The 27,470-nt window shown below is 40.6% G+C and overlaps 3 protein-coding genes across 4 annotated transcripts; all 3 read left to right on the top strand.

Annotated features, from left to right (window-relative positions):
- Positions 1-16,141: 16,141 nt before the first annotated feature.
- Positions 16,142-20,226, top strand: LOC143567128 (alpha-dioxygenase PIOX-like). The gene is made up of 8 exons (XM_077053620.1): positions 16,142-16,213; positions 17,902-18,051; positions 18,170-18,303; positions 18,389-18,602; positions 18,690-18,835; positions 18,945-19,172; positions 19,251-19,453; positions 19,552-20,226. Exons 1-8 carry the CDS (start codon positions 16,187-16,189, stop codon positions 20,016-20,018), a joined length of 1,569 nt encoding a protein of 522 aa, XP_076909735.1. The 5' UTR covers positions 16,142-16,186; the 3' UTR covers positions 20,019-20,226.
- Positions 20,227-22,495: 2,269 nt separating this feature from the next.
- LOC143567124 (uncharacterized) lies at positions 22,496-24,778 on the top strand. Of its 2 annotated transcripts, XM_077053618.1 has the most exons (4): positions 22,505-22,985; positions 23,762-23,815; positions 24,203-24,262; positions 24,371-24,778. In XM_077053618.1, exons 1-4 carry the CDS (start codon positions 22,641-22,643, stop codon positions 24,488-24,490), a joined length of 579 nt encoding a protein of 192 aa, XP_076909733.1. In that variant the 5' UTR covers positions 22,505-22,640; the 3' UTR covers positions 24,491-24,778. The 2 variants fall into 2 exon arrangements, with proteins under 2 accessions (XP_076909734.1, XP_076909733.1); XM_077053619.1 differs by lacking the exon at positions 23,762-23,815 and having other exon boundaries at positions 22,496-22,985.
- A 1,068-nt stretch (positions 24,779-25,846) lies between these two features.
- Positions 25,847-26,830, top strand: LOC143567123 (uncharacterized). Its single transcript, XM_077053617.1, has one exon. The coding sequence runs from the start codon at positions 26,413-26,415 to the stop codon at positions 26,728-26,730; it is 318 nt and encodes a 105-aa protein (XP_076909732.1). The 5' UTR covers positions 25,847-26,412; the 3' UTR covers positions 26,731-26,830.
- Positions 26,831-27,470: the final 640 nt, after the last annotated feature.

Below are 27,470 nucleotides of genomic sequence, written 5' to 3'. Positions count from 1 at the left end.
AGGATAAGAACAGTCCAAACCTCTGAAACGTCGTGCGACGGTTTCTTCTGACTATGTCAGGACGTGCAGGAAGTTATGGTGACGTGACAGTACATGGTCATTCCAGACGCTTTTTCAGGCGCGTGGGCGCGCTTTTTCGGGCGCGTGGCCGCGAAATTAATGGTATGCGTCCTGTCTACAGCTGTTGCCAGCTTGCTCTTTGCCACGTGTCATAGTTTCATTGCACCTTCGATTTCTCTCTCCTCCGCATTAAATTCATCGCATTAATTGCGATTAGTATATAAAGGGGGAGAGGGTTCTTTGTAATCCACACTTTTCACTTTTCTCTTCTTCTAAACGATTTCCGGCGAATACTCACCTTTTCAGGCAAGCATTCTCTTGAAATCGTTTTCTTTCATCTTCAAGATGTCTTCACGTGATCTCGAGTCTACAGCCGATGACAAGAGTACTGCTGGCGAGTGCCAGTGTGCTCTGCCTGGCGATCTGTATCGGTACGTCGTCAGGAAGTTCATGCTCGAGTCTCTCGAGCCTGAGTTTCCTGAACCCCATCAAACGGTGTACGATGCCCCCAGAGGCAAGATCGGGGTTTATGCTGCATTCTTTGTTTATGGGAATCTTAGGTTCCCATTGACAAAGTTTGTTTACCGTGTCCTTGAGAGGCACGGTGTTCATTTGACCGAGTTGCACCCCATGGCGATCGCGAAGATTCGCCACTTCGAGTGGGTGTGCCGGATTTTGGGCATTGAGCCCTATGTTGACCGCCTGATGACCTTCTACACTTGGAGGTGCATCCAGGGGTGGTACACGTTGATAACCCGGATCAAGGGTTTGAAGATTTGGGCAACCGAGCGCAGTCTTCGTTCGTGGAAGAGGGAGTTCTTCTACCTCTCCGCTCGCGCCACCCCCCTTGCCATGAAATTTAAGAACGGGAAAGTACTTCCCAGCCTTCACGCCTCCAACTACGAGGAGGCGGAATGGTTTTCGAAGATATCCCGAGCCCAATCTCCGGTTTACCGGTTTGCGGAGTCCGGGATGGTGATGCTGGGGATGAGTCGGGTGTGGAAGGCTGCGGATGCGCATAAGATCCCAATCGTCCTCGAATACGGTTTGAACTCTGTTCCTTACGGTATGCTTTGTTTCTTTTTGTTGATTTCGAATCTCTTCTAACTTCTTTCCTGTTTATTTCAGAGGGGAACGACTTGCAGTCGCTCCTGAACCCGCGGGAGGCTGACGGTCCCGCTCGGATGGGTACTCGCGCTCTAGACGAGAACGAGTTACCCATCCTAGAACAAACGGCGGATCGGTTCGTGGAGGTCTATCCGCTAGGCCATGAGATCCTTAGCGCCAGGCGGCCAGGTAAGGCGCTATTCGACCCTCGCCCCCTCAATGTTGAAACCTCTGCTGGAATTCCTCTAATCGTATGTTCTGATGAGGAATCCGCAGATGGTCCTCCGTTGGTGCGGAAGAAGAAGGCTGCCGGCAGGAAGGGGAAGGAGAAGGTGGCCTCCACTGCCGATCCAGCGCCTCGGTCTGATTCGGAGACCGAGAGCGAAGAGGTGGCGGGGAATCCTGGTGGTGATAAGACCACCGCTCCGGAGGTTGCGACCGTCACCTCCGGAGAGCCCAAGAAGACGACGGTGAGCGGCGCAAAGAGGCCGGCTCCATCGGGTTCGTCCCCGCCTCTCCGTACCTTTAGGCTCAAGAAAACCCGTAAGTACAACTTCCTTTAGCTTTTATCTTCATAGCTTATTATCATTTAACACTTATCTTCTTTGTGCATGCGTGGATGTTGACGCATTCCAGGGTGGAGCGTAGAGTGGTACCTCCCCGCCAATGACGGTAGGCCCGGTCAGCCTACCTGAGGCGACGACCCAGGCGGCTGCGCCTGCGCCTGCTTCCGCTGGTTCAGTTGCTCACTCCTTTGAGCCGACTGTTCCAGCTGTGATGCCGTCACCGCCGGCTGTGAGTGCTATTTTTACAGCATCCTTCACCGAGCCGGCGGTTACTATTGCTGCGGATTCCGCGGCGGCGACCGCGGCGGCTGCTACCATGCCCCCGCCATCGGCCACGACGGCCGATCCATCAGGTACGCATGGGGCTTCTCGCCAATCTCTGCCACCTTCCCATCTGCCTGACCTCTTGGATGGATTTCCCTTGGGTTCAGGTGATGGGTTCGGCGGCTATCGGCCTGTAATTGACCCTACAGGTGAGTAGGGTTCTTTTGGCCCATTTTATATATATATTTTCTTTATCATCTTTTCCTAACTGCTTTATGTTTTTTGCAGTGTCGGATTCCAATGAAGTGTATGTTCCACGATGGAACATTCGCCGAGGAACAACCCTTCACACCCCTGTGGAGTGCGTGGAATGGGCTCGTCACGCTGCTCCCAGTGGTGCGTTGGGGGAAGCCATGGCTAGCTACCAGGAGGGTAGGCTAAGCAATGAGCTTCGGGTTCTCCTGGCCCGGATGCAGCCGCGCGTCGAGCTGCTTTGTCGTGAAAACGACAAGTTAAAAGCAGCTCGCGTTAAAGAAGTAGCTCAGGCGCGGGCTGTCCGGGAGAACCAAAAACTTACCGCAGTGGCTGCGGAGAAGGAGAAGGCCTTCAAGGCCCTCGAGGTTGAAGTTCAGGCCCGGCTCGAGGCCCGTTCCAAGGCTGCCCAAGCTGTTAATGAACAGCTTCGGCTGGCTAAGGAAACTGCAAGGAACGCAACCGAGAGGGCCACCAAGGCTGAAGCTGTTGCTGAGCCTCTACGCGTGGAGAATGAGGAGCTTAAAGCCAAATTAGAGGCTCTCCAGCAGGCTCATGATGCCTTGGCGATGGAAGACGCCAAAAAGCTCCAAGAAATCCTGGACCAGAGGGGGGTGCTTGACCATGCTGAGCGTAAGCTAAAGGGCGTCGAAGAGGCTGCGGCTAAAGAAGTGTTGCTTGCCAACCTCAACAAGAGTGAAGCCGATCGCGCCCGTAACGAAGCTCAAGCTGCCCTCCAAGAAGCCCTGGTTGCCAAGGAATGGCTTCTTCGAGAAGCGTTGTCTCAGGTAAGCTTTTCTTGTCTTTACGCTTTTCTTTGTAAATAGAAAAGGTTTTTGACACTTGTATATTTTCTTTTGTAGGTTGTGCATCGAGTCTTCGCTGAGACGTCGTATGACGATGCTATGAGCACAGCCCTCAACGCTTCTCACGAGGATGGGGAAAAGGTCGGCTTCCTGCTTGGTCTAGGGTTCGTTGAGAAAGGCATCCCGCCTTCCAACTTCCCTTTGTACAATGTTGATACTGAAGCTGTTTACGACCAAGCAGTGAATCAGTACGCCGCCTTCCCGCATCCGGTGGTGGAGAAGGTGAATGAAGTTGCTGCTGCTGATGATGGGCTAGCTATCCTTAAGGCTTTCCTTGAACTGCCACGCTCTACTGACGGTGCTGGTCCAAGTGGAAGTGGCCCTGAAGCCTGATCCTGAAGATCCCTTCCCACTGCTAGGATAGATTTAGCTTGTTTAGATTTATTTTCTTGTAGGCGGGTAGTTACCCGGCCATTCTTGTAATGAATCATTGTGAAATATAAATCTTTGTGCGGGTAAGACCGCTTCTTTTATTGGATTCCTTGCTTTATAAACGTTATATGACTTGCATACTTTAGTTCTTTAGTTTAAATTAGCAATTTTCCAAGTGTAGAATAAGTTAACCTTTGAACGTGGTAGATAATAGGTTGAAGTTTTGCTTCCTCTTTCGTGATTATACGGGTAGGACCGTCACTTGCACTTAGTAGGATGGCTAAACTTTACCTGCGTCTAACCTGCGTGTAGGTTTTCCTCATCTTTTCTGAGGATAAGTTAACCTTTGAACGTGGTAGATAATAGGTGTGAAGTTTTGCTTCCTCTTTCGTGATTGTGCGGGTAGGACCGTCACTTGCACTTAGTAGGATGGCTAAACTTTACCCATATCTGACCTGCGTGTAGGTTTTCCTCATCCTTTTTGAGGATAAGTTAACCTTTGAACGTGGTAGATAATAGGTGTGAAGTTTTGCTTCCTCTTTCGTGATTGTGCGGGTAGGACCGTCACTTGCACTTAGTAGGATGGCTAAACTTTACCCATATCTGACCTGCGTGTAGGTTTTCCTCATCCTTTTTTGAAATTTCTAAGTGTTTAGGATAAGTTAACCTTTGAACGTGGTAGATAATAGGTTGAAGTTTTGCTTCCTCTTTCGTGATTGTGCGGGTAGGACCGTCACTTGCACTTAGTAGGATGGCTAAACTTTAACCTATATCTGACCTGCGTGTAGGTTTTCCTCATCCTTTTGTTAGAAATTCTCTGTTTTAAATAACCGTTCGACGCGCGGTTGTTAATAGGTTAGTGTTCAGTTTCCTCTCATGATTCATGCGGATAGACCGGCACTTTCATTTAGTGGGATAACTGAACTTTTCCCCTTCAACTGACCTGCGTGAAGGTTTGTCGTTTTTTGGGTTTATGCGGGTTTTGCCGCCTTCCCCATGCAACGACTCACACTTATGTATGCGGTGAAAACCGGCATCAGTGTTGAATAAATTAACCGTTCGACGCGCGGTTGTTAATAGGTTAGTGTTCAGTTTCCTCTTATCATGATTCATGCGGATAGACCGGCACTTTCATTTGTTGGGATGACTGAACTTTTCCCCTTCAACTGACCTGCGTGAAGGTTTGCCGTTTTTTGGGTTTATGCGGGTTTTACCGCCTTCCCCATGCAATGACTTTTCACGTAATTATGCGGTGAAAACCGGCATATCCGTGTTTGATAGTTCATAAAAGTATAAATGTAAAATCATCAGCGTCGATGTTTTAAGGAGAATCATTTCCATTAGAAGTGGCTCTTGGCCTTTTCTTTACAAATTTGGAATTGATTTACATGCAAACTGTGTAAATGAGCTCCCTTCCATGTTGTTGGGATGGGAGTGCCATCGAGCCGATACGCACCTGGTTCGGGATCTCGTTCTTTACGCAGCATGTAGTCTCCACATTGAAGCTGGAATTTTATTCGTGTTTTCCCCAGATGGGGTTCTACACGCATCAGCCTGCTCAGCGTTCATTGCGCCATGAGGTGCGCGAGCGTCCCATCTCTGACAAATGCTTCGACCATGTCCTTTACGTCTATGCATTCTTCGGTGTTGTGGCCTTTTGTCCTGTGAAAGTCACAGTATTTGCTCCGATCAGCATTGTGACGATGTCGGATTATTTGAGGCTTTGGCCATGGGAGCTCCTCAGTAGCGAATATCTCGGTGACGCTTTTGGTGAGCGGCGTCAATCTGGAGTTCTTGTTTGACTGTACGTTATCCCTTCCGCCTAACCGATGCTGCAAGCCGGATGAGGTGTCAAAGTTTACCCTTGACTGCCAAATGCCTAGCTTCCGCTTTTTGTTTAATCGGGCGGTAAGGACGTTGTCTTCTCTTGTTTTCTGGGTGTAGAGGTTTGTGCTCTGTGGGAGATCTCTACCCAGTTGCTTCTCCGTTTCCGCAAAGCGTTTAGCTGCTGTCATGATGGCATCCCATGTGGATGGCATGCCATCTTTACCCGTTAAGGTGCGAATGAGCTCTGGGTCGTTCGCGCCCTGAATAAAGGCAGCGCGAACAAGATCTTCGCTAATGTTACCCAGACTTAGCTTCTTCGAATTGAAGCGAGTGATGAAGTCTAGCAAAGATTCGTCTTTTTCTCGAATGCACTTGAGGATTGTCCATTGCTCCTCGGTATACTTTCTTTGCTGGCTGAAGTGTTGGCTAAACTTCTGTTGGAAGTCAGCCCAGTCGTAGATGTGGTTGACCGGTAGACGATCGAACCACGCTCTAGCAGCCCCGACAAGCGTCATTTGGAACATGTAACACCACGTGGGTTCCGTCCAACTACTGACGGTTGCCCCCGCTATGAATCTGTTCAAATGATCATCTGGGTCGGATATACCATCATATGTGCCTATGCTGGACATTTGTTTGGCACTTTTTGGGGCAATTGCTTCTGCAATGTCCCTTGCAAATTTGGACGTTCCTGCATTTGCAACATTTGGTCTGAATGTTTTGGAGAAGTCACGTGGACTTCCACCTGTGTTTTTTGGTTTGTAGGCTTCTCCAAAATGCCTTCTCGGTTGGGAGTCCGTTTCCTTACGCTTCCCTTTTGCCCTGTGGCGAGGGTTCGCGTCGGAGTCGGACTCCGAGTCATCGTCCCAGTATTCTTCGAATTCGTCAGCCTGTTGGACGGAACGCAAGCGTTCGTCCAACTCAGCTTGGAATTCCTTTTGACGTGCCTCCGCCCATGCCTTAACTTCATCGAGTGTTTGGCGGGGGAGTCTTGTTCGTTTTTCTAACTGGGTATCGGTGATTCCCAGTGAGCGATTATTTACTGCACTTGCCCCAGCTTGGGTAACTGGGGTAGTGTTCGTAAAATTTACTTCACTTGCCCCGGCTTGGGTAACCGGGGTAGTGTTTGTAAAGACTGTGTAACCGGTATTCCCCCCAGTAGCTGGGGTTGTGGTTACCGGAGTTTCTTTAACCATCTTTCAAGAAGTTTGAAAAAACTGGAGAAAAATGTTCTAGCTTTATGCACGGATGGCGCCAATGAAGAAACACTAACCGGACCCCGGGCAGATTACTGGTAACCTGGGGGTTAGATAGATGTTTCCCACGAGGGGTTAGACCCAGAGAAGATGGTTCTTCTGATAACCTGCAAAACAGACACCGTGAGCTTGTCACTGAGAAGGGGGGGGGGTTCCTCCTTGTGACCACCCTCCGGCGTGAGAATCAGACTAGATTGCTCTTTAAATATAAGTGTATATTAAGAGATTGCTAGAGCAGATATCAGGTATAATATGATGATACAAGATAAGATGAGATGGTCATACAATTTGGGTATTTATAGCCGAAGGTAGGTTTCCAAGGAGGTGTGGCCGGCTGCAACAGTGTTCCTGTTCCACCAACAGTGGCCTACGCACGTGCCCTGCTGGTAGTTGATGGGTAGGCAGCGGCTGATAGTGACCAGGCCTGCTGTATACTATTCCTTTTCCACCAACTGCCGGCTATGCACGTGGTATGGCAGTAGTTGGTGAGTAGGCAGCGGCTAATAGTGACATACAGTACAGGAGCATGCTGCTCGCCATACTGTTGTCAATAAGCTGTCGTATCTTTAGTCAGATCTTTTTCCCATACCTCGTCAGGTACAGTACAGAAGATCTTCCCGTATCGTACGGACTGGCTTATTTGGGCGGGAGTATTCCCCCTCCCGCCCTTGTGCGGGATTGTTCCCGGCTTTGCTCATTCCTTCAGGTGACACTGAATGATTGAGAGCTAAGTGCCTTGTGCGTGTAGCCTTGCTGCGCGGGTGGCCTTCCCTGATGGCTTGTATCCGAAGCTGCGGGAACAGGCGGAGTCCTTCACCATCGGGAGGCATTTCCTGCGGGAACAGCTTGCGTACTGCGCGTAAGGACGTTGTTGGAATACCGTATGCCCGAGACACATAATTAGGTTAATGTGGCTAGTCGTGTTTGATCCAAGTCGGGTCATACCCAATAACGAGTTAGACACACACCAATTATGTATTTGTTGAGATAAGATCTATAAGACAAATACAGAACACGACACATTCAGAAAATCGGGTTTCTGAATATTTACTTGAAAGTGTTAAATAAATTAATTGGTTAATTTATTTATTCAAATAATTATTATTGGAATAATTATTTAACTATGTGTTCTTTTATAAAATGGTTTATAAAAGATGGGGTGTTTATATATTTTATAAAGTATAAAATAAATAATAAAAAAAAATATATATATATATTTGGGGCCGGTTTTGGGTGGGCCCCACACCCCAATGTATTGGTCAAATCTTGTCATGTATTTGGTATAGATTGAGTATTATTTACTTAACCTAATACCTAACATCATGGATGGATGGATATGATGATAAAAAGATAATGATCAAGAATATAAGAGAACTTTCAAGTAACCAAAAAAGGACCACCACTCTTTCTTTTTCTTTTCTTGTAATCGGCCAAAGAAAGGAAGAGGCTCGGTTCTCGGGTTTTTGGTGTTCAAGCTCCCTAACATAGCTCGGTGTGTGTTGGAGGCTCGGGGTATATTCCATTTGAGGATTTTCCTTTGAAAGTCTAGCATCAACATCATCATCTTCTTCAACATCAACTACAATCTTAAAGGGTTAAGAATGTAAGTGTTTATAGCTTTGATAGTTTAGCTTTTCCGTATCATTTGATCCTTGCTTCGGGTTTCTAATAAATAGATTATTGGTAATCTTAATACTTGCATGAACTAGGTTGTTCATGAACTTATCTTATATAAACTTGTAAGATATACATATATAAACATATGGATAGATATGTTTAGTTTGTAAATATCACGCTTCCGCCTTAATTGTGACTAGTTAAATGGTTAACTAAGTGTTAATTATCCATAGAAACCCAACAAAATGGCATCAAGAGCCGGGATACGGGAAACTAAGCTTCGGGTTTTCGGTTTTATATTTTTCCCCTTGAAAGATTTTATACAAAAATAAACATGCATGATTTTTTTTGTATTTAATCTTGTTATTATTTTGGCTTTGTTCAAAAAAAAAAATATATATATATATAAAACCGGGTTAATGGGCCGAAGCCCATTTCGGGTGAAATTGGGCCGAAGCCCACTTGTTTTGGTTAATGGGCTAACCGAAAAAAAAAAAAGGGAAAGAGTAAATGGGCCGAAGCCCATTTTTGGTTAAATGGGCCGAAGCCCATGAAACTTTCTATTGGGCCGAAGCCCATGTGTTTTGGACATATGGGCCGAAGCCCATAAACATGTTATTGGGTCAAGCCCAAATGGGTTGGGCTAGGCCCGATAAGGTCAAGGGGTTTTGGAATGGGTTCCTAAGACATAACGGGTTATGTTTGTTAAAACTAGACCGAGCCGTAGACCAAAATGGATGTTTGATTGTGGTTGATGTTGTGATTGTAGTTAATTATTCAAAGTTTCGGTTTGTAATAATTAATTAGGGGCTATTTTGTAATTATTTATTCATATGGGTATGTAATAAATAGATTATTTGTAATATCTTTATTTTATAGAAAAAATGTATTAGGACATTTGGTTTTGTAAAATTAAAGAAGATTGCAAAATTGGAAGTTTGGGCCTTATTGGGCCGGGTATGGTGATAATGGGTCTCACAAGCCCATTAAAGGGATTCAAGCCCAAATGGACCTAAGCCCACCCAATGAGCCCAAATGGAAGCTTATGGAAGCTAAGGCCCAAGTTCAAGCCCAATGGATCACAACGAGGTTGAAGAAGATGCTCGAAGCATTTGGATGCGGGATCGAGTGGGAGCTACAACATCCATGTGTCATGTGTCCCTTAGGATTGGACCTAAGACACACACTTGTTTCGGCTAACAAGTGTGGTCTAAATTAGTGGCTCGTGTCTAGTATAATTATGTATGCTTGTTAATTGATTGTTTGATTGTGTGGTTGTTAGATATTAGGATATCAACTTCGTCACTTAGAATTAATTAACAAAGCATAAAACGGGTTCTAATAATTATCGGTAATTACGTGACACATAGTTTAATAAAATGGATTTATTAACTAGCCGTCTCACGCCCATAATAAAATGGTTTTATTATAAATTAGAATTTTGAAAATGATTTCAAAATAATCATGTTACTAAATGCATGTTAGAACATGATTTAGAGTTTTATAACTAGAATTATTAAAACTAAAATCCCTTTTTGAAATTAAGGATAACAAGTTAAACACCATCCTTTTGTATTAACGCTTAACATATTAGTAAGCTCTTAGTGGGAAAAAGGTCACCTAACCGCGTAGAGTAAATTAATATGTTGAGGTAATATTGGCATATAAATGGGAAAAAGGTCACCTAACCGTTTGCATGTTAATATTACAAGTTGATACAAGTAGGAAGACTTAAATTAGAACCATGTGAAGAGGGTCACCCAAGCATGGGGTCTAATAGGTGTTGATGGGATAAACATGCCGACACGAAATATGATTTCGAACCGGTCCCATAAACTCTAGAAGTTGCAAAAGGGTTTGCAATTGTTATGAATAACTACCTTGATAAACCGACAATGGGAAAAAGGTCACCTAACCGGAGTCGGGTTTATCGTTGGATTCTAGATTTTAATTATTAATTATATTTGGTATATATATAAAAGGGTATTAATAATTAAAATATGTAAAACACTAAAATGAACTTAATTAAAATTCTGCAGATGGCCGCACACGTCGACGACAACATAATCCCTAACGTCCAAAACGTATCTCTCCGATCTATTCTCGCTAAAGACCGTCTTAACCATAATAACTTTTCGGATTGGTTCCGAAACTTAAGGATTGTTCTAAAACAAGAAAAATTATATCATGTTTTGGAAACACCTATCCCCAACGAACCGGAAGAGGGAACTGAGGTCGAATACATGAATTGGGTCAAACACACGGAAGATTCCATTCAAGTGTCATGCCTCATGTTGGCGACTATGGTTCCCGAAATCCAAAAGGATTTCGAAAACCATAATGCGTACGACATGATTACTCAACTTAAGGAAATGTTCCTTAAGCAATCGAGGGTTGAAAGGTTCGAAACGGTTCGAGCCTTGCATGCATGTAGAATGGATGATAATCAACCAGTTTCAACTTATGTACTTAAGATGAAAAGTTACATTGATCGCCTCGCCAAGCTCAATTGTCCCATCTCAAAAGAGTTAGCAACGGATTTGATCCTTAACTCTTTGTCGAAAAGGTTCGACACATTCGTGTTAAATTATAACATGAACGGGTGGGACAAAAACATTGGAGAACTTCACTCGATGCTTAAAACAGCCGAGGCGAGTATGGGTAAAAGGGTTTTACCCGTGTTTGCGATCAATGAAGGTAGATCCAAGATTCGATCTCAGCCCAATCCTAAGGCTAAGGTAGCAAAAAGGAAGGGTCCTCCTGTGCATCTTAAGGGTAAGGGCAAATCACCGGTTATGGCAAAGAAACAAAAGGTTATGGAACCGAGGGGTCATAAGGATGATCCTTGTTTTGGTTGTGGGGAGACCGGACATTGGAAACGCAATTGCCCGGTCTACCTAAAGGAGCTAAGAGACAAGAGGAATGCGGGGCATACCTCGGGTAATGTCTTTATGATTAATATTGAGCTAAATCTTATTTCTTCTAACACATGGGTATTGGATACCGGATGTGGAACTCATATTTGCAATTGGTTGCAGGGGTTCAAAAGGAATGAAGACTTAAAGAAGGGCGAAGTGAGTCTTTTCATGGGCAACGGTGCAAGGGTGCACGTAGTCGCTAGAGGAGACTTCACTTTATCGCTTCCAAGTGGTTTGGAAGTTGTTTTGAGAAATGTTTTGTATGCTCCTAGTTTGACTAGGAACATTATTTCTGTGCACCTTCTTAGACAATGTAACTTTGACTTTAAATTTGTAAAATCAGAAATGCATGTATCATCTAATGGTATCTTTTATTTTAAAGCTGTACCAAACAACGGTATTTATGAATTGGTTCATGACAATACCTTAAATAGCTCATTATATCAAACTTCCACTAAAAGACTCAAAAAGGATTTGAGTGATTCCTACATTTGGCATTGTCGTCTTGGACACATAAACAAGAATCGTGTAAATACTCTCCAAAAGAATGGTCTTTTGAAAACAAATGAGTTAGGTTCGTTTGATGAGTGTGAATCTTGTATTCAAGGCAAGATGACCAAAGAGCCTTTCAAAGGTACAAATGAAAGGGCTAAGGACTTGTTGGGTATCATACATACGGATGTATGCGGACCCTTCAAGCCAACTAGTAGGAATAGTGAAAGGTACTTCATTACCTTTACCGACGATTTTAGTCGATATGGGTATGTGTATCTAATGAAACACAAACATGAAGCCTTTGAAATGTTCAAGGAATTTCAAAATGAAGTACAAAATCAGCTCGACCGAACAATCAAGGTACTCCGCTCCGATAGAGGAGGCGAATACCTAAGTGATGCTTTTCAAAGTCATCTTAGAGATTGTGGAATTATTTCACAGCTCACTCCTCCTGGTACTCCTCAACATAACGGAGTATCCGAGAGGAGGAATCGAACACTGTTGGACATGGTTCGATCAATGATGGCACGAAGCTCACTACCACCATCATTTTGGGGATATGCGCTACTTACAGCGGCTCGTATTTTGAATATGGCCCCGACCAAAAAGGTGGATCGAATACCCTATGAAGTGTGGCATGGAAAGGTTCCATCCTTTTCATATTTAAGGGTATGGGGATGCATAGTTTATGTTAAAAGTGACACCCCAAATAAGCTTGAGGCTCGATCCATCAGGTGTATCTTTATAGGATACCCAAAGGATGATATAGGATATATATTCTATGATCCTAGTGAACAAAAGGTGTTTGTTTCACGCAAAGGATACTTCTTAGAAACTAAGTTCCTTATGGAAGGACCTAGTGAAAAGAGAGTGGAACTTGAAGAGGTTCAAGAATCACTGGATGATACATAGTTGGTCGATACTAGCTTTCAACACGAGGATGTTGAAGGTGATCAAATGGTTGATCATACACACGTTGCTCGCAGATCTAATAGGATTAGTCGACCTCCCAAGAAATATGGATTTCTTGTGGATGATTGCTACTTGGTCGATTCGGATGAACCGATCTCCTACAAAGATGCTATGTCACAACCTGATTGTGACAAGTGGCTTGAAGCCATGAGCGCCGAGATGCAATCCATGCACGATAACCAAGTTTGGGAATTGGTTGATCGTCCACTTAACTCCAAAATGGTTGGATGTAAGTGGGTCTTCAAGAAGAAGACCGATATGCATGGAAATTTAGATACTTACAAAGCTCGACTTGTCGCAAAAGGTTTCACGCAAACTCAAGGGATTGATTATGATGAAACCTTCTCGCCGGTTGCGATGCTTAAGTCGATCAGGATATTATTTGCCATTGCAGCTCATTTTGATTATGAGATATGGCAAATGGATGTCAAGACCGCTTTTCTAAATGGATATCTTGAGGAAGATGTCCATATGGTTCAGCCTGAAGGTTTTGTCGATCCATCTAATCCTGATAAAGTATGTAAGTTAAGGAAATCAATCTACGGGTTGAAACAAGCATCACGGATGTGGAATCATCGTTTTAATGAAGAAATCAAAGCGTTTGGTTTCGTCCAAAATGGTGATGAGGCGTGTGTGTATAAATGGGCTAGTGGGAGTATAATCATGTTCCTTATTTTGTATGTCGATGATATACTTTTATTTGGAAATGATATACCAAGTATGGAAAGCGTTAAAACGTGGTTAAGTAGTCGTTTCTCAATTAAGGATCTTGGAGAAGCGACATATATCTTGGGAATAAAGGTCTATAGGGATAGAAAAAGGAAATTGATCGGACTTAATCAAAGTGCATACATTGATAAAATCCTAAAAAGGTTCAGGATGGAAAACTCTAAGAAAGGTTTGGTACCTATTCCTAGAGGAACCGTGTTAAGCTCATCCCAAAGTCCTAGCTCTAAGGAAGAGCAGGATAGGATGAAGCATGTTCCTTATGCTTCGGCAATAGGATCTATTATGTATGCAATGATGTGCACTAGACCGGACGTCTCGTATGCTTTAAGCATAACGAGTAGATACCAGCACAACCCAGGTGACAGTCATTGGATGGCTGTCAAGAATATATTAAAGTACCTTAGAAGGACTAAGGATATGTTTTTAATATATGGGTCTGGTGAGGAGGAACTCGTCGTAAAGGGTTACGTGGATGCGAGTTTCCAAACTGACCGAGATGATTCTCGATCACAGTCGGGATATGTCTTCATTTTGAATGGAGGCGCTGTCTCTTGGAAGAGTTCGAAGCAGGATGTTGTCGCGTTATCCACTACAGAATCTGAGTACATCGCCGCTTCAATGGCAGCCCAAGAGGCTGCATGGATGAAAAAGTTCATCATGGATCTAGGGATTATCTCTACCATTCAGGAGCCCCTAGAGATATTCTGTGACAATGAAGGTGCTATTGCACAGATCAAGGAGCCTCGTGCTCATCAGAAAACGAGGCACATTGAGCGCAGATTCAACTACATAAGGGATGAAGTTGAAAAGAGAAAGATATGTATTCATAAAGTTCATACCGATCAAAATATTGCGGACCCACTCACGAAGCTCCTCGATAGGCCAAAGCATGAGGGTCATGTTTGTGCATTAGGACTTCGGTATTCTAGTGAGTGGATTTAATCTGTATTTAGTGTTTGTATAAGAACGAATGTAATGGGTATCTCATGAAAATTAATTATGTTTTAATTATTCAATGAGTTATGTTCTATATTTGCATGTTTAATCCATGAATGACTTATGTTGTTCTAAACGTCCGTAGTCGATCATACTTGTGGGAACAAGTATGAAGTTAAGACTATTATGAACCCGGATTGGTTGATATTCATGTGATGAATATAGGGCATAGGTTTGCCACCAAGGTTCATAGATATTTGTGGGATACAAATATTGGACATGATCCGCTCTCAAGGATCACTGCATGGAGTTAGTGCAATTGATCATAAGTAATCCTTGAGTAAAGGCGAGTATCATTGTGTCCTTTGACCTGAGATGCATATCGGATCTGGTTTTTCATCAAGTCTGATATCTTGACTCTATTCTTTGTTATTTCGGTAACACGATGACGTGTAAGAAAGAGCTCAGATATTATATGAGATGTCAACGAGGATGTATGCAGTCAAGATGGGATTTGTTCCTCTTATGTGTTGAGAGTTTAGATGTCTAAGGCCTGTTAAGTTGAATCGTTGAGAGAATGATCACTCTGTGTCTCTTCGATTTGACAGGACATCTAGTAACAAAGGGATGTAGTGATAAGACTTACCTATATCATATCAAGTATGGACTTGAAGGGGATGATGTTATTGAATGACACTTAGTCAAACACACTAGGGGTGGTGACCTGTTGTTAGGCGGTATTCACCATTAGCTTTAACTTCTTATGAGTCACGTGCAAGTGGGAGATTGTTGGAATACCGTATGCCCGAGACACATAATTAGGTTAATGTGGCTAGTCGTGTTTGATCCAAGTCGGGTCATACCCAATAACGAGTTAGACACACACCAATTATGTATTTGTTGAGATAAGATCTATAAGACAAATACAGAACACGACACATTCAGAAAATCGGGTTTCTGAATATTTACTTGAAAGTGTTAAATAAATTAATTGGTTAATTTATTTATTCAAATAATTATTATTGGAATGATTATTTAACTATGTGTTCTTTTATAAAATGGTTTATAAAAGATGGGGTGTTTATATATTTTATAAAGTATAAAATAAATAATAAAAAAAAAAAAAAAAAAAATATATTTGGGGCCGGTTTTGGGTGGGCCCCACACCCCAATGTATTGGTCAAATCTTGTCATGTATTTGGTATAGATTGAGTATTATTTACTTAACCTAATACCTAACATCATGGATGGATGGATATGATGATAAAAAGATAATGATCAAGAATATAAGAGAACTTTCAAGTAACCAAAAAAGGACCACCACTCTTTCTTTTTCTTTTCTTGTAATCGGCCAAAGAAAGGAAGAGGCTCGGTTCTCGGGTTTTTGGTGTTCAAGCTCCCTAACATAGCTCGGTGTGTGTTGGAGGCTCGGGGTATATTCCATTTGAGGATTTTCCTTTGAAAGTCTAGCATCAACATCATCATCTTCTTCAACATCAACTACAATCTTAAAGGGTTAAGAATGTAAGTGTTTATAGCTTTGATAGTTTAGCTTTTCCGTATCATTTGATCCTTGCTTCGGGTTTCTAATAAATAGATTATTGGTAATCTTAATACTTGCATGAACTAGGTTATTCATGAACTTATCTTATATAAACTTGTAAGATATACATATATAAACATATGGATAGATATGTTTAGTTTGTAAATATCACGCTTCCGCCTTAATTGTGACTAGTTAAATGGTTAACTAAGTGTTAATTATCCATAGAAACCCAACAGACGTCACGTCTCTGAGCATGGTTGGTCCTGCGGATCCAGTTGGTTTCTGCGCAGACGTCCCTCTTCAAGGTGAGTCTTGCGGGTCCAACTGGGCTCTGCTGGGACCTACCTCTTCAGTTCCTTTAGATGTAGGTGATGAGAATGAAGGAACTTTCTTTGGCCGTAACATGCTACCTGTTGATCAGGAAGATAAGGTATATATCGATCGGCTTCTAACTTATATCACCATTAAAATTGCATTGCATTACACAAATTCATAGATATGTCCTTAAACTTTATAAGTATATATATCAAGTTAATTATATAAAATATAATAAAAATAATAATAATTTATAGTGATCATCAAATTAATGAATTGTGTCTATCTTTAAGTTTTAAAGTTGCTATGAACCATAAATATTGTTTTTTTTTATATTCTTTTATTGTGTATAATGTAGTTAATACTTAGGCTGAGGGGTGTGGGGGGTTTTAATGGGGGCTTTAATGGGGGCTCCAACCAATAATATTATGACCTGTGGCAGAGAGAGAAACTGGATAAGGGGGGTGTTGGAGCCCCCGTTGGAGCCCCTGGCCCTGGTGTGGAGGGGCTCCAGCGATTTTTTTTTTTATTTTTTTATAAATATATTCAAACAACGTATTATTAAAAAAAACTCATAAATTATTAAAAAAAACACACATTAATAAAAAAAACACATTAATATCTAAAAATAAAATAAAAATTAAAGTACTAAAAAAACATTATTCTTATTCTTCGGCTTGGTCTTCTTCGATCAACCTCTTTCGGATACGTTCCTTTTGCTTTTCCATTAGCATTTGATCGACCGGCTTTAGGTTACTGAAGTCTCTAGTAAGAAAGTCCAAATCTCTCATTCGACTTTTTTCCTTTTTTTCATAAGAGACCACCTCCATGGTTTTGTTGAATTTATTGAGGGATTCAACAAGATTGGCGATGTTTACGGCTTCCCCCTCAGCCGGTTTTTTCCCCTTGGCGTCCCTTCCCAATGGCCGCCTCCTCGGCGGTGAAGACGTTTCCTCCAACGCAATGTTTAGGTCGAAGTTGTGGTATAAAAATGGGTGAAATGGGGTATTATATAGGATTTTTTTTTTAATTTAATAAGAGCCCAACGGCTCTTTTTCTAAAACCAAGACAAGTTTTTCTCTCTCTTCTCCCGTTAAAAGGCTCACGCCTGCATGGTTTTTCGCGTTAGCGCCCCCGTTAGCGCCCCGGTGGTGTGGTGTTAGCGCCTGGGGGCGCGAGCGGAGGGGCTCTAGCGCCCCCGTTGAAGCCCCACACCCCTCAGCCTTATTGGCAGCACTTGAACAATCTAACTACTACTTCTGAAACTGCATTAAAGTATAACTAAAACAGCTGGTAGCCTGGTTGAAGCAAGACCATCATTGATAGTTAATAAATATTAAAACTTTTTTTATGCAATTACGTACTTTCCATTTATATGATTTGTCTATTAAAAATTACATTGACTTGACTTCCTTTTGTTAGATGTGATTAGTTTTGTCCAATTTAATTATTTGTGTGAAATAATATATGATATACTTTAAACCTTAATCATGGTTATTTGAATCAATGTGAAAAGATAGAAAATAAAAAAAGATAAGAGAAAAAGGTGTAAACACAAATAGTTATTAATTTCTTGTTACAAAGATAATTAATTATGTTGAATATAAATCATTAATTATTTATCTTTTACTTTTAACTAAAATAAACGCGTTTACAATTTCCTTTATTTTTCACTTAATGTCAATTAATTCTTATGATCATATTAAATCATTATTTTTTATTTAATTTTAACTAAAATGATCGACACAAACAATATTAATCAGTACTGTCATTATCCTCCTAAAGTACGTTTAATTTATGCAGCTGTTGAAGCCAGATCCAATGGAGATAGCAACAAAGCTCTTAGCACGTAAAAAACTTATAGACACTGGAAAACAATTCAACGTGATTGCTGCTTCATGGATTCAATTCATGATTCATGATTGGATTGATCACCTTGAAGAAACAAGACAGGTTCGATTAATGTTCCATTTACGTATAATTCAACTCGATCAATCTATACGGATATATAAGTATATATTAAGAATGAATTGAGGATTAACACATAACTAAAATTGGATTTAAATCGCAGATTGAGCTTAAGGCACCCGCAAATGTAGCCAGTGAATGCCCTCTAAAATCCTTCAGGTTTTACGCGACAAAAGAAGTTGATACCGGTCTTACCGGCATTAAGAAAGGCCATCGTAACATCAGGACTCCTTGGTGGTATGAATATAGTTTTTTTGCATTTAAAACTTTCATTCATAAATATGTATAAAATAAGTTCTTAAGAGCGGGATTAAACGTGCAGGGACGGGAGTGCAGTGTATGGAAGCACTTCAAGCGCTGCGCGTCATGTTAGAACGTTCATTGACGGAAAGCTCAGGATTGCAGAGGACAGCCTCCTCCAACATGACGATGAAGGACTGCCCGTAGCAGGCGACATTCGTAACAGTTGGATCGGGGTCTCAACTTTGCAAGCTCTCTTCATCCACGAGCACAATGCCGTCTGTGACGCCTTAAAGGTATGCAGTTATATTTTTCAATTTAACTGCCAGCTAGTAGCATGAATTTCTCACTAACAATTAATATACGAATGATAATATAATCAGGAAGAATATCCTGAGTTGGATGATGAAGATCTATATCGTCACGCAAGACTAGTAACTTCGGCGGTGATCGCAAAGATCCACACCATTGATTGGACCATTGAGCTTCTCAAAACTGACATGCTTAAAGCTGGAATGAGAGCTAACTGGTAACTATAATACTTATTTATTTAACAAGCCAATAAATCTGGTTTTATGTGTTACTTAGTAGTTAGTACCATTATTAATATATACTTTGTTGAAATTTGATACATTTAGGTATGGGTTATTGGGGAAAAGATTCAAGGATACATTTGGGCATGTTGGAGGACCTATATTGGGAGGTCTTGTAGGGTTAAACAAACCCAACAATCATGGCGTGCCTTACTCGCTAACCGAAGAGTTTACAAGTGTTTACAGAATGCATTCTCTCTTGCCAGATGAACTCGTCATTAGGGATGTCAATTCCGCACCAGGACCTAACAAGACGCCTAAAATTAGTAGAAGGTAACTTACTTCATGGACATATATAGTCATGAAGGTTTATTGAGCAATGCATGTTGACAATTATGAATTTACATGCAGTGTTAACATGATTGATTTGATTGGGAAGAATGGAGAGAACAAGCTATCAGAAATTGGATTTACAGCACAAATGGTATCAATGGGACATCAAGCGTGCGGGGCGCTTGAGTTGTTTAACTATCCAGTCTGGCTAAGGGACATTGTCCCACAAAATGTGGATGGGACAGATCGACCCGACCACATCGACTTAGCATCACTCGATAGTAAGCATCTTCTTCTCTTCTATTTTTCAGTAACGAATGTTTGTAAGTGTATATATGATCGTTGATCCTAACATATATATATATGATGATGGATGCAGTTTTTAGGGATAGGGAGAGGAAAGTAGCAAGATACAACGAGTTCCGTAGATCACTTTTGTTGATCCCAATCTCTAAATGGGAAGATCTAACTGAAGATGAAGAAGCTATTGCCACATTGCGTAAAGTGTACGGTGATGATGTCGAGCAGCTTGATCTGTTGGTTGGAATGATGGCTGAGAAAAAGATCAAGGGGTTCGCGATTAGCGAGACAGCTTTTATTATCTTTCTAACCATGGCATCAAGGAGACTCCAGGCAGATAGATCCTTCACTAGCGATTTTAACGAAGATGTGTACACCAAAAAAGGGGTTGAATGGGTGAACACAACTGAGAGTCTGAAAGATGTGTTGGACCGACACTTTCCAGAGATGACCGGTACATGGATGAACTCAGCGAGTGCCTTTTCGGTGTGGGATACTGCACCAGAGCCACAAAACCCAGTTCCGATTTATTTCCGTCTCCCCTAGTGACAATGCTTTGATGGATGAGATTGTTACATGTTTAGTATGTATGATTAGGTGTTAGGGTGCCTTGTGTAATATTTTTCTTTTTGTTAAGTATGCATTATTTAATTTTCTTATGCCTAAAGGTTAAGAAGTATTGTATCTAGATTGATGAAATAAAAGGTATATGTTCTATTGGATTAGAATATTGTTTGCGATAGAGGTTTGTGAATTGTTTACAGATTAGAGGACTATTGTAAACATACAATCCTTTATCAGAAATTCATGGATTAACTTTTTAATGATGAAAGTTTGTTTTTAGAGTATTAAAATGTATAGAAATTAAATGATTTGTAATAAATAGCATAAATTTTGATGATGGTTGCAAAAGCCTATTTTTCGAGGGTTGTATACATAAATTATTTTTAACTGCTAACTCAGTGACTCTTAGATATTACTCAATCTTAATTCTATACATTTGTTTACTATGGGACTTGAATTTAAATGATACCGCTAGACTTAAAAACCCGTTGGTTGCTATATATATAAATACTTAAATGATGATGATTTTAAGTTTACAAACCAATGAAAGGCTAGAGAAAACAATATTAAGCAAAACTAAGAGAAGCTGAATGATCAATTATGAACATGATTGACAACGAATACGGACCTTTAAATATAATTGATGTGTTGACTACGTGAGTTTAAAAAGTAGTCCATTATTCATGGTCAAAGTTTTCAAAATATAAACTTGTTAAATTATAAAAGATATTCAAAATGTTCACACTACGAATCTTGAAATATATAGTTGACTTGACTAGTTAAAAATCCAAATATGTTTTCACTTCCAGTCAACTTTCAAGAAACTGACCCAAGCTGGTAGTTTATAAGAGTAGGCAGACCAAATCAAATGAAATCTTTTTAAACAATTAAGTTTGTTATTAAATGTCACGTTATTTTCTTTGAACATCCAGTGACATTAAAAAAAAATGTATATATGAGCAGCTAGCGAGCCACTAGCAGAAGAAAAGTTATAAAAATCTTTGAAAAAATTAAATAAGAAAATAACTTTTCATATATTTGGACACTTAAGTGATTGTATCCTTGTTGAGGAATTCGTAAATCCAAATTATTCTAAGCGTAAGGGGATATAGATACTTCAAATAAAGGGTTTGAATGTTTGATAATGAACTTGATGATGAAATAAATAAATTTATATAATAAGAACAATAATTTTAGGTGAAGGAAATAGTATACGGGGTCGTAAAAAGAACCGAAGTCGGAATAGTATAAAAGTTAAAGACTCAAAGTCAAGCATTAAGAAATCAACAGATGTATTGAATTAAAATTTAGAAGTACTGCGTCTGAATAAGTTTGGGCTGTTGGACAATTGGAATTGGGCTAATAGAAGTATAGGGTCTGAACAAGTTTGGACTGCTGCCTGCTGGTATCATTTGGGCCAACAAGTATAAATAGATTTGGTTTACCGTTTTTTATTAATTATAATATAGACTTCTATTATAAACTTTGTTGAGTTACTTTCTATTTAATTAACAAAAAGAATTATCAGGCTTAGACTATATACAAGTATACAACCAAAAGAGAATCATAAAATGGGTTCTAGTTTTCTTTTTTCTTTTAGGTCCAAAACCTTGGTTTTTTCAATAAGGTTAATGGACGGGCCCTGAAATGCATGGATGAACTTATGTATTTGTGATAGTTAAAACATAGACCAAAAATCAAATCGGTAGGATACTTTCACTATGATAACATTAGCGACTTAGTGAGTAATAGTATTATTGTTGTTAATGTAACTAACTCTTTAAAATCAGTTACTCACTAGCTAGACATATATCGTTGACTAAATGTCATCAAACTATTTGAGGAAACGATATTTACTTGAAGACTAACTAGGAAGTAAAAAATATATATAGATTGATAAGAAAGAGTTCATAGATTTGAAGTACATGAACTATTCTTATTTCACACACCAACAAAACCATAGGTTCAAGGGGACAACACTCCCTTGGTGGGGGTTTACAACTTTCAACGCAACGCAACGCAACGCCTTAGGCAGGAAGCAATTGTTTTGAAATTATATAACAGATGAAAAAATATATGAAAGTTGTAACTTTTATCATCAAAAATCAAAAAAATTATTAAATCTATTAATAAATTTTTATACATGTTGGGCTGGTTGTGGGGCTTCAATAGAAACAACAAAAGTGATGTGGCGTGATAACACCACGTCGGGATTTAACACCCAAAAAGTAAAGGAAAATGGTAACATGGTATTTGTAACGCCCCTTTAATAAAGAAATTGTGGGACTCAAATACTAAAACAATGATATGGTGAGGCGTAATACGTAACAGAGCTTTTAATCACAACGCAGTGTTAAAAGGTGTTTGTTTGTAAAAACACTATCATCTATATGACATGACAGTAACATGACGACGCCTCAACCTTCTAAATTTCTTTTAAAAAAGTTTTAATACCATATATTGAAAAATAGTGTTCCATCTCCATGAGTTTGTTTACTGGATAGGGTGATCTTATTTTCAGCTTCTATCCTCTGTTCTCAACACAACACAACACAACACAAGCTTCCATTGATTCAATCAATCAATCAACCAACCGCAACACCAATGGCTACTGTTTCTGCATCTCCATCCACCTATCTTTCTCCAGTTTTCAAACCCCACAAAAACCCTAAAACCCTTTTACCCACTCGAATTTCTTCCACCAGCATCACCTGTTCAATCCAATTATCCCATCGTTGCATTACCATTCCCAATTCATACCCTAATTTGTTAATATCCCAGAAAAGATTGTCGAGTTTGAACAAGATAAGGTTATCTGTAGCTGAAGAAGAACCACCCGTTGTTGTTGAAGAAGAAGAATTAGAGAGCAGTAGCAGCAGCCAAGGTGAACCGGAGGCCACCGTAGCTGTTCCGGTTTCCCGGTCTGATATGCTCACCATGTTCTTTAAGGTCACTCTTGTTTTTATTATGGGTTTTGTTTTGTTAAATTTGTAAAATGAGTGAATGCACACCAACTGTTTGATAATTGTTCTAACAGAAATTGTGGAATCCTGTTACTTAAAATTCATATGTAATTGAACAAATTCAACATTTAGCTATCATTTCAAAATCTAGCTTCCACATTACCTGATTTCATACAAAATATAGCTAAAATTTCTTGCATATGTTTAGGGGTGTAACCGAGCTGAGCTGAGCCCAAGCTCGTCTAGGATCGAGCACGGCTCAAGAATAGATTTTCAAACTCGAGCTCAGCTCGTTTCGAGCTCTATTTCTAGAGCTCGGCTCGGGCTCAACTCGTACATTATCTGTTAACTATTTTAATTATATTTATACTTATTTTTTGTATCCTTAACAACTTTCATTAAAACAAATCCTAACTCATCCTACCAACAGAAAACAATTACATTGCCAAAATTTCCCAACTATCCCACTCTATGTTCAAACTAGAGTTATTTTTTCATAATTTTATATATAATAATAGTTATTGTAAAATTATATATTTAATATATTAAATAAACTTTATAAAAATAGCAGGCTCACTTAGGCTAGGGAGCCAGCTCGAGCTCGACAAGTGAAGCTCAGGATTGGGCTTGTTTATTTTTAGGCTCAAGCTCATTAGCCAATCTCAAGTAGCTCACGAGGGGCTTGGCTCGTTTGCATCCCTATATATCTTATCCAATTTGGTTCAAAAACACTAACAATCTTTTATCTTTATGTGTATGGAGGCTGAGGGATCAATGAGTGAAGCAGTTATTCCATCTATAACAAGTGCTCTAGAGGTAAATTTGAATTGTCTTCGACTTATTCCTTACGCGAAATGGTACAGTCTTTTATAACTATGCATTACAAGTAGAGGTGTACAAAACAGGTCTTTTTGCAAAACCAGTTCTGGTTATAAACCGAACCGGGTTGGTCAACTGAGAATAAAAATTGGTTTGAAAAAAACCGATTTAGGAGGAAAACTGTTTTTGGCATTGTTTTCAGATCGGGTCAGGTCCAAAACTGGTTTCAGGGAATGAGACTACGAACTGGCAGGTTGAGTCGGGTCCAAACCAGTTTTTTTTTGTGCTAACATGGGCCGGGTTATAAACCGGGTTGGCTGGCTCAGATTGGTTTATTTGTACACCTCTATTTACAACTATGTATTCTTTGTTATTTTGTTTCAGGAGACAGATGACGTCTCAAATCTAAGAGTCCAAGTTCTTGAGGGTATTGCGAGTGTTGAGGTGAGCTTTTTTTTTATATCTTTCGAAGTGCCAGAAATAGATACCTTTTTTTATATCCGGCATCTTTAATTGTTGAATGCAAACTGACCCATTTTTGTTTCGCGTTAGTTAAAGAAGAAAACAACTGTGCAAGCTACTGGAGTGGCTTCTAATTTGGTTGAGATCTTACAAAATTCCGGATTCAAGTTACAGACACTAAGTTTGAGCTTTGATGATGATGCCAACTAAATATTCAATTCTGTTATGTCAATTTTCTTATTTATGAATCAAGAGCGTTCGCAATTTCGCATCAGCATAGTTAAGGTATCTTGAAAATTCTTGCTGATGCTGCTTTCAGGATGTCTTTACATTTGTATTTTGTTGTCTTGGAAGCAACAGGGTAATGAAACATATGTAGAGTTCATTTCACATTTTCACCCACAATTTCCCAGTTTTATTGTTGTATTTCTAGCTGATGATGGGCACCTGTCCTGTTTTTCATTATGCAATTAAACTTTATACCTTGTGCATGGATTATTGAATTGTTTTGAGATTAGGGGTAAGTTTTGTAGAGAAGTAACAAGGGGCTAGAACATATTTATGCAGGGTTTGCTTAAGATATATTTATGACAGAAATGTACGGTTTTGTCATCTTATAAAATCCTGAAATAACCTGCTTTTCTGGTAACCGGCTGTATGATACTTCAGTTTAGAGGTGCACAAAAAAACCGGTTCCGGACCCGACCAGGCGGTTCCAGGTAAAATCCTGAAATAACCTGCTTTTCTGGTAACCGGCTGTATGATACTTCAGTTTAGAGGTGCACAAAAAAACCGGTTCCGGACCCGACCAGGCGGTTCCTACCCGGAACCGGACCTGACCCTACCCTGGGGTAGGGACCGGCTTTGGGTTTCCCCCGGAACTATACCCGGACCCGGTGGAACGATTCTGCCAATAACCGGTCAAAACCCTACCCTACCCAAAAACCAAAAAAAAAACGATTGAACAGGTCAAAACCCAGTCAAATACCCGGAACCGGTTCCTACCCGAACCCGGTTTTGACTTTTGTTGACATTACCCCTAACCGGTTCTGGTTCTTGAGGATACCCGGTTTGTGCACCTCTACTTCAGTTCTATGGCACGTTGGACAATAGGCTGAACCATCTAATTTTAAATCATGGTGAGGTCTGTAAACGAATCAACCGAACACAAATTGGGATTGTGTGTGTTTGTTCTTTTAACTCTTAAATGGACAAAAGAGTGAACATGGTCAGTGACAAATGCAATGTCGTTTTTGTGTTCATTCAAGAATTCAACGTGTTCGTGTTGATATCCTAAACGAACGTAAATAAACACAAACAAGAATCAATTAAAGTAAACGACAAATCAAAGATCCGACTCTGGATTAGTTGAACAGTCACACCTTGATACCACTTAGTGTTTGTCTTAGATGAATGGAAACATGATAACAACCCAAACTCAAAAGTTGTTGGCTTCATTCTCCGCTAATTACGCCACAAAAGTGATTCATTTAGTATAGAAATTATATAATCTTTAACATCCAAAAACATATCAACCCAAACCCGGACACCCGGTTCAGTTAAACGAGTCACACCGACGCCGAATCTCCCCACTCCGCCCGCTCTTCACACCAAGCAAACTCAACTTCTCAATCGCCCGCGCAAACGCCTCAAAGAACGCCTTCTGATCCCTGGCATACAACTCCACAAACGGCCTCGTCCGTCGATCCATCGCCATCGCCCTATCCGACCTCAAAACCCCCAACCCCTTAGGCAAATTCTTATAATACGAGTTATCAAAATCCCGCGGGGTCATTATATCATTAAACACCGACAACGACGGGTTCTTCCGGTAGTCCGCACACGCGTTCCTCAAACCCGCAGCATACCTCGGGTTATAAGACGGGTCAAACCGTGACGAGTTCCGGTAATTATAAATATCCGAACTGATCTCACTACAATGCGAGAACCCAATCGTGTGGGCCCCGGTCAACGCGACCATCTCCTGAACCGAAAACCCGACCCGTTTAAAAATAGTAATAATTTTACTCATCGACATTTTAGGCGTGGGGAGTATGTTTTGCGCGCGTGAGGCGCGTGAGACCAACCCGTCTTTCCGACCAAGTTTAACGTTATAAAACGGGCCGCCCATCATGGTGACGAGGTTGCGCGTGGCGACGGCGAGGATGTCGGCGCAGGAGACGACACCCGGGCAGGCGAGTTCGAGTGCGGTTTTGGCGCGTACGACGACGTCGAAGCCGTCACCGGGGAGTGATAAGTTGATGTCGGCGTCACGCTCGGCTTTGTTGAAGGGTGTGGAGGAGATTAAGACGGAGGCGTCGCAGCCGTCGACGAGGCAGTCGTGGAAGAAGAGGCGGAGGGCGGCGCCGGCGGTGGTGGGTGAGGCGATTTGTTTGTTGGTGGTGGTGTCTTGCATGATTTGGTCGAATCTTGGGCATGTGGTTTTGTAGAATGTGGTGGTGAGTTGTTGTTGGGAGTGAGAGAGTGGTAATGATAATAAGATGGTGAAGAAGAAGAAGAAGAAGAATGGTGGTGGTATTGCCATAGATGGGTGTGGGTGAAGAGAGAGTGGTGGTTTTATTATATGCCAACTGGGTATACGAGTAATATTCGTTTTTGTTAAGTGATATAAATGTGGATTTAGATTTTATTGAAACGAGAAATGTTGATTAATGTTGCATGTTAATGAGGCTATAAAGTCAAATTGTGGGACTTGTATTCTTTGTTTTTTTTATTAATTAATGGGTCATTAACTTACGTGATTATCTTTATTCTTCGAGTATTGGAGATCTCTCTCAGAACTAAACCCATCATAAGTGAGGGAATTGGATAGGGCCAAATATGGAACCTCTATTTATCATAGATGAGACTTAAAGACCTATACCTCACAATGATAAACTTTCCTTCAATTGATTAAATTCAATTTTCTTCTTATATGCGATTAAATTAATTATGAACATTCCAATGTAAATGTTCACATACAAATAGATCGCTATCGTATGCCACCATCAATAACGACACCAAAAGATGACCATGAATATCTATCATTAACTTGGAATGAACCTACATCGTTGATACAGATATCGAAAATCATGAATCAAAATAGAATCACAAATCAAAATCTTGTATTTTTTGTCAAAAATTGGGTTCCAATATGTAGAAACATAGATATTACATCAATATAGCAGGT

This window comes from Bidens hawaiensis, unplaced genomic scaffold (assembly GCF_021521415.1).
Source record: "Bidens hawaiensis isolate Kalapana, Puna unplaced genomic scaffold, B.hawaiensis_p1.1 tig00023222_1, whole genome shotgun sequence".
Classification (NCBI taxonomy): domain Eukaryota; kingdom Viridiplantae; phylum Streptophyta; class Magnoliopsida; order Asterales; family Asteraceae; genus Bidens; species Bidens hawaiensis.
Note: the sequence above shows the minus strand (reverse complement) of the source record. Positions and strands in the feature narration are given on the sequence as shown.